The sequence below is a fragment of the Lipotes vexillifer genome, unplaced genomic scaffold (genome assembly GCF_000442215.2).
Source record: "Lipotes vexillifer unplaced genomic scaffold, Lipotes_vexillifer_v1.1 scaffold1038, whole genome shotgun sequence".
Classification (NCBI taxonomy): domain Eukaryota; kingdom Metazoa; phylum Chordata; class Mammalia; order Artiodactyla; family Lipotidae; genus Lipotes; species Lipotes vexillifer.
In genome coordinates this window covers 69,708-76,699 of record NW_006780148.1, presented here as the reverse complement: position 1 = coordinate 76,699, position 6,992 = coordinate 69,708, and the positions used below count along the sequence as shown (strand labels likewise).

Here is a 6,992-nt window from a genome sequence, read left to right as displayed (position 1 = left end):
AATGAGCTCTTAAGGACCCACTTCCTTCTTTTCATAGGTTAGAAGTTCTAACAGATCACTGTCTTTAAACCAACACAGCCACAAAAATACTTTTGTTGCATTCGTAAGTAGAAAAATTTTAAGTGTAGAGTATTTTAGGGTATTTTTGTGTCTTACTTTTTTGTGTAATGTTCTAAGAATAGAATTTCTGGGGAATTTGCTTAAGGAAATAACATGGGAACCACAGGAAAGATGCTCATTTTCAGAGCTGGTTTCTTATAGGTGGTCTCCTAGGTGTGTTTTTTAGAGGGATAAATGGTACATTACCTTTCTATCTCAAGGGCAGACAAGTTTAAGCAGTAGTTATATTTGTGGCAAATTAGAAGAAACATTTTATATATTCTACTTGAATTGCAATTCACGAATTTGTACTCATGGAACTACTTAGAATATTGTTTACAAATTAGGGAGGATAAATTATAAGACTTTTTTTGTGTGTGTGTGTGGTACGTGGGCCTCTCATTGTTGTGGCCTCTCCTGTTGCAGAGCACAGGTTCCGGGCGCGCAGGCTCAGCGGCCATGGCTCACGGGCCTAGCCGCTCTGAGGCATGTGGGATCCTCCCGGACCGGGGCACGAACCCGCGTCCCCTGCATCGGCAGGCAGACTCTCAACCACTGCACCACCAGGGAAGCCCCTATAAGACATTTTTTGTATTTGGCATTAATTATTCCGTGAAATGTTCTCAGTTTTTTCTGTAGATATATTTCTGTTCCTTTTTGAATTTTTAAGAAAGTTTAGGAGGGACAAAATGATGTTTATTACACTGCTTTCTAAAATATTTTAAAAGCAAAAAAGGAGCTAAGTCATTTTGCATAGGAAGGAGTCTTGGAACAGTGGACAACTATTCCAAATGTGGACAGCTATTCCAGAAGCCATTTGTAGTTTTTGTTAAAATGTTGGTGTGGATGTTGGTTTGTTGAAGAAACTAAGTTTACACACATTTTTTGGCAGGGGGTGGGGGTGGGTGGGGGTGGGGTTGGGGAGACAGTGCAGATATTTTCTAATAGACTATTTTTTAGAACGGTTTTTTAGTTTCACAGTAATATTTAGTGGAAGGTAGAAAGATTTCCCATATGTCCTCTGCCCCTCCCCCCACATACCATGCAAATATTTTATAGTAAAACTCATTAATATTTTTAATATCAGTTTGGCATTGATAATTCAGATGTGTAAAATGTGCCAGTTAATTTCTTGCTATCCTTGTTAGTTTAGCTTGTAGTTTAAAAAGTAATCTATGGACATTTTTCAAAGGAAAATAAGCCTTGCAGACCTCAAAGAACATGTTTTCAGACACCACTTTTGTGGATGAGTGGTACTTAGGTGTAAGTACTGAATTAAAACAACCTTTATTTGCACACTAAAAACATAAACTTATAATCATTAATTTAGCCGGTCTTAAAAACTTACTTGGTTAAGACTACTTTGTTTGGGTACATCTGAAAGTATTAGATGTAATTTCCTTAAGGAATATTAAATTGAGATTTTTCAGTTGTTAATACTGATATCCCCAAACATTCCAAACTAGTGTATTCTTTTTTTTTTTTTTGCGGTACGGGGGCCTCTCACTCTTGTGGCCTCCTCCGTTGCGGAGCACAGGCTCCGGACGCACAGGCTCAGTGGCCATGGCTCACGGGCCCAGTGCTCCGTGGCATGTGGGATCCTCCCGGACCGGGGCACGAACCCATGTCCCCTGCATCGGCAGGCGGACTCCCAACCACTGCGCCACCAGGGAAGCCCCAAACTAATATATTCTTACTATATTTTTACCTTTCTATATTTTCATTTGGGTTTCCTCGGTAGAATGCAGGATAGTTGTTTGAAATGGAATAAACATTAGCATAATAAGATTCTGTGTTTATCTGAATATTTTCTTTCTGGCTTAAGATGAGTTTTAATAGTTTTTTAGGAGTTTAAGATAAGGAGTAGCAATGGTTGAGTATAAGAGTAGTAGTAATTGAGATTTTAGATTTTAGGGATATTTTATTATTTGTCTTATTTATAGTGGAATCAGGAAATTTGGTTCCATGTTTAGAATGTGAGGTGTATATGTAGAACGTAAAATTGTGTCCAAATGGTAGCCATTGGTCTTAGATTTATTGCTTTAAAAATTGGTCTTTGAATTTGAAACATTAGTGTTCATTGTACCATTTATTAATTTGATTTGGTCTTATGTTTTGAACGGGAGGAGATTTGCAGGAGAGTTGGACATAATGAATTAGATGTTGGTCTTTTCATGGGTGGAAATGAATAAAAGGTGTTTTGGGAATTTTGGGTGTTAAATTGTCATTTTACTTGTAGAACAATTTTTTTTTAAGTGGATATAAAATTCATATACAGTGAAATGCACAGACCTTAAGGATAGAATTCGTTTAGACTTGATAAATTTATACAACCATATAACCAACACTCCAATCAAAATATATAACATGTCCATCACCTTTTTCCTCATGTCACTTCCAATCAAGGACCGATTGTTAAATTTTCAGGTTTTTTGTTTCTAAATAATTTGCCGATGTCTACTTGGAATCTGTACCTTCTTTTTGCTGAAGGATGATTAATTTCCCCTTGGAACAAAGATAACCATTTTGTAATGTCCTTAGTTGTGCTTCTTATATTGCTTCACTTTTAATAGGTAATTCTGAAGTGAATATCCTAATCTGGCGTTGTTTAAGATCAATTGCAGGGTCCAAGGATTAATTATATTTCATTTTCTTTCCACAGTTAAGTTGCTTTTACAGAATTAACAGGTCTCCAAGAAATTAAAAAAGGTAAGATATCCAGAGCTTAAGGCGTTTCACAGAAGCTTGACAAAAAAAAATGCAAAGTAGAATAGTACATCTAGGTACATATGGCTTCTGTACTTTATGTCTGGTCAGTGATGCACTAGTGGTAAGCAGTTTATTATCATGAGCAGCAATTATATACTGACCATAGATGCCTTTTCTAAGTATGTAAAATTCGTTGTGGTTGGTAAAATTCTTTAATCACCAAAGCTCTCTCTCCCATGTTTCAGTAGAAGATATGTCTGAAAATAGTTTGGTCTTGTTGTGAAGTAGCACTTGGCAGACTTACAAAGAAGATGTGATATTTTTGATGCTCATACTGTATAGGATAGGTGACAGGAAATGTTTCTTCAAAGTAGCTGGTTTATTTATTTGTATGTTTAGTTGGGAGAAAGTTTATTCCTTTTTTTCTTTCTAAGAATTAGATACAGTCAATATCTTTGTGAACTCATGTCTTATTTTCATTTATAAATGCTGAAGAAGGTAGGAACCAAGTAACTATTAAGCTTAGTTTGGGATTAGGTACTTCAAAAATAAGACTTGCTATTATGTGTACCTTTCTGTCTGCAGGTCATTATTGCTGTGGTTTGAGCTCAGCATGGCTGTAGTCATCCGTTTACTGGGGCTTCCTTTTATTGCGGGGCCTGTGGATATTCGTCACTTCTTCACGGGATTGACTATTCCTGATGGAGGAGTGCATATAATTGGAGGGGAAGTTGGGGAGGCTTTTATTATCTTTGCAACAGATGAAGATGCAAGACGTGCCATAAGTCGTTCAGGAGGGTTTATCAAGGATTCATCTGTAGAGCTTTTTCTTAGTAGTAAGGCAGAAATGCAGAAGACTATAGAAATGAAAAGAACTGATCGCATGGGAAGAGAGAGACCAGGATCTGGGGCACCAGGGGTTGGCAGCTTATCTAATTTTGTTGAGGCTGTTAAAGAAGAAGCAAGTAATTCTGGATATGGCTCTCCGATTAATCAAGATGCTGGGTTTCATACTAATGGTACAGGACAAGGTGATTTAAGGCCAAGAAAGACACGGCCATTGAAGGCAGAGAATCCTTACTTGTTTCTACGAGGCTTGCCTTACTTAGTTAACGAAGATGATGTACGTGTCTTTTTCTCTGGTTTGTGTGTGGATGGAGTAATTTTCTTAAAACATCATGATGGCCGAAATAATGGTGATGCCATAGTAAAATTTGCTTCATGTATCGATGCTTCAGGAGGTCTTAAATGTCATAGAAGTTTTATGGGTTCAAGATTTATTGAAGTAATGCAAGGCTCGGAACAACAGTGGATTGAGTTTGGAGGTAATGCAGTTAAGGAGGGTGACATTTCTATGAGGACTGAAGAACATTCTCCACCAAGAGGAATTAATGATAGACATTTTTGGAAACGATCTCATTCAAAATCTCCCAGAAGAACACGTTCTCGTTCTCCTCTTGGATTTTATGTTCACTTAAAAAATCTGTCCCTAAGTATTAACAAAAGAGATTTAAGAAATTTCTTTAGAGATACTGATCTGACTAATGAACAGATTAGGTTTTTATATAAGGATGAAAGAAGAACAAGATATGCCTTTGTGATGTTCAAGACTCTGAAAGACTATAACACTGCTCTGGGTTTACATAAGACTGTTTTACAGTATCGTCCAGTTCATATTGATCCAGTTTCTAGAAAACAGATGCTGAAGTTCATTGACTGTTATGAAAAGAAAAGACCAGCGTCAACAGAGAAAGAGAGGCTTGGACACGTTTCACAAAAATACTCTCAAGAAGGCTATTCAGGCCAGAAACTGTGCATATATATAAGAAATTTTCCATTTGATGTTACAAAAGTTGAAGTGCAGAAGTTCTTTGCAGACTTTTCTCTTGCTGAGGATGACATTTACTTGCTTTATGATGACAAAGGAGTTGGTCTAGGAGAAGCATTGGTGAAATTCAGATCAGAAGAACAGGCCATGAAAGCTGAACGTTTAAACCGACGAAGATTCTTGGGGACAGAGGTATTGTTAAGGCTCATATCTGAGGTACAAATGCGGGAGTTTGGTGTAAATTTTTCTTCAATGTCCAGTGAGAGAATGCATGACCATTCACAGTCATGTGACAGAGATGATCATTCCCATTCATTTGACTCAAATGATCTACCATTATACTCGGTTGGCCCTTCTGAAAACTTTAGGCATCAGCAGGAGGACTTGAGGCAACTGGACAATTTCAAGCATCCCCAGGGGGATTTCCGACCTCCTGAAAGGCGCCCTCCAGAAGACTTTAGGCATTCCCCAGAGGATTTCAGGCACTCCCCTGAAGACTTCAGGCGCCTTCGGGAGGAACACTTCAGGCGGCCTCCTGAGGAGGACTTCAGGCGCTCTTGGGAAGAGGACTTCAGACACTCTCCGGAGGAGGATTTCAGGCACTCTCGGGAGGAGGACTGGAGGCGGCCACCTGAGGAGGATTTCAGGCGGCCTCCCAAGGAAGACTTCAGGAGACCCCCTGAGGAGGACTGGAGGCGGCCCCCCCAGGGAGACTTCAGGAGGCCACCTGAGGAGGATTGGAGACGGCCTCCTGAGGAGGACTTCAGACGGCTTCCCCTCGGGGAATGGAGGCGGCCACCTGAGGAAGACTTCAGGCGGCCCCCTGAGGAGGATTTCAGGCGACTTCCAGAGGAAGACTTCCGGCGACCTCCTGAGGAGGACTTCAGGCGGCCCCACGAGGAGGACTTCAGGCGGTCTCCTGAGGAGGATTTCCGGCGTTCTCCTGAGAAGGACTTCAGGCGGCCACCTGCGGAACACTTCCGGCGGCCACCCCCAGAGCATTTCCGGAGGCCGCCCCCGGAGCACTTCCGGCGGCCACCTCAGGAGCATTTCCGGCGGCCGCCCCCAGAGCATTTCAGACGGCCGCCCCAGGAGCATTTCAGACGGCCGCCTCAGGAACATTTCAGGCGGCCATCCCAGGAGCATTTCAGGCGCCCCCGAGAGGAAGATTTTAGGCACTCACTGGATGAAGATTTCAGGGGTCCTCCAGATGAAGACTTTAGGCACCCTCCTGATGAGGACTTCAGGAGTCCCCAGGAGGAAGATTTTAGAAGCCCTTCTGATGAGGACTTCAGGCGGCTCCCGGAGGAAGACCTCAGGGAAGCTCCAGAGGAGGACCCTAGACTTACTGACAGTTTTAGACTTCCTGGTGAGGAGTTTAGGAGCCCCCCTGATGATTTTAGAAGTCATCGCCCTTTTGTGAATTTTGGTCGCCCAGAAGGTGGCAAGTTTGATTTTGGAAAGCGTAATATGGGAAGTTTTCCTGAGGGGAGATTTATGCCTGATCCAAAATTAAATTGTAATTCAGGTAGAGTAACACCCATTAAGATAATGAATCTTCCATTTAAAGCTAATGTTAATGAAATTCTAGACTTTTTCCATGGTTACAGAATCATACCTGATTCAGTTTCAATACAGTATAACGAGCAAGGATTACCTACAGGGGAAGCCATTGTTGCCATGATAAACTACAATGAAGCTATGGCTGCTATTAAAGATCTGAATGATAGGCCAGTTGGCCCCCGCAAAGTTAAGTTAATTTTGCTCTAGAGAGCATTTCTAAATTCAGAATTACCTCCCCACAGTATTGATGCAGTAAAATGCATTTTTTTAAGTGTTTACTTTTAACTAATGAAAAGAAACATTTTAATTTTGACCTGTGAATAGAACAAATGTAAATAGTAGAATGTGAATCTGGTTTTCTTTTGCTTGCAAATTGCCGTTCACTTTTTCTAACTTAAAAATATATATGCTTTTTTTTTTTTTTGACCAGTGGGGGAGAGAACTAATTCCCTGAGTGCATTAATTTTTGTTGATGTCATGGGTAAACGTCAAGACTTGTATAGTAGAACTGTATTTGGGGAAGATAAGTTTTATATTCACTTTTGTTTCCATTCTGTAGTCTACATCTTTTTACTCAAACTGTATAAGGAAATGGTCAGTGACTGATTGTTCAGGGTTAGCATTTTCATTGCTAACTGCCTGCAGAATTAATGCCCTCTTCCTTGTCTGAGATATTACTATGTTAAGCCTCCCCTTAATCATAAATAGTTCAAAATTGACAGACTGTGAACTTGAAGTTTACTTATGTAAAAAGCTTAGGAAATTCTTAAAACTTCGATGATCATAACTTTCA

The 6,992-nt window shown here is 40.3% G+C and overlaps 1 protein-coding gene across 1 annotated transcript; it reads left to right on the top strand.

Annotated features, from left to right (window-relative positions):
* Positions 1 to 3,421: 3,421 nt before the first annotated feature.
* On the top strand, positions 3,422 to 6,406 carry RBM12B (RNA binding motif protein 12B). The gene has a single exon (XM_007453235.1). It carries the CDS (start codon positions 3,422 to 3,424, stop codon positions 6,404 to 6,406), a length of 2,985 nt encoding a protein of 994 aa, XP_007453297.1.
* Positions 6,407 to 6,992: the final 586 nt, after the last annotated feature.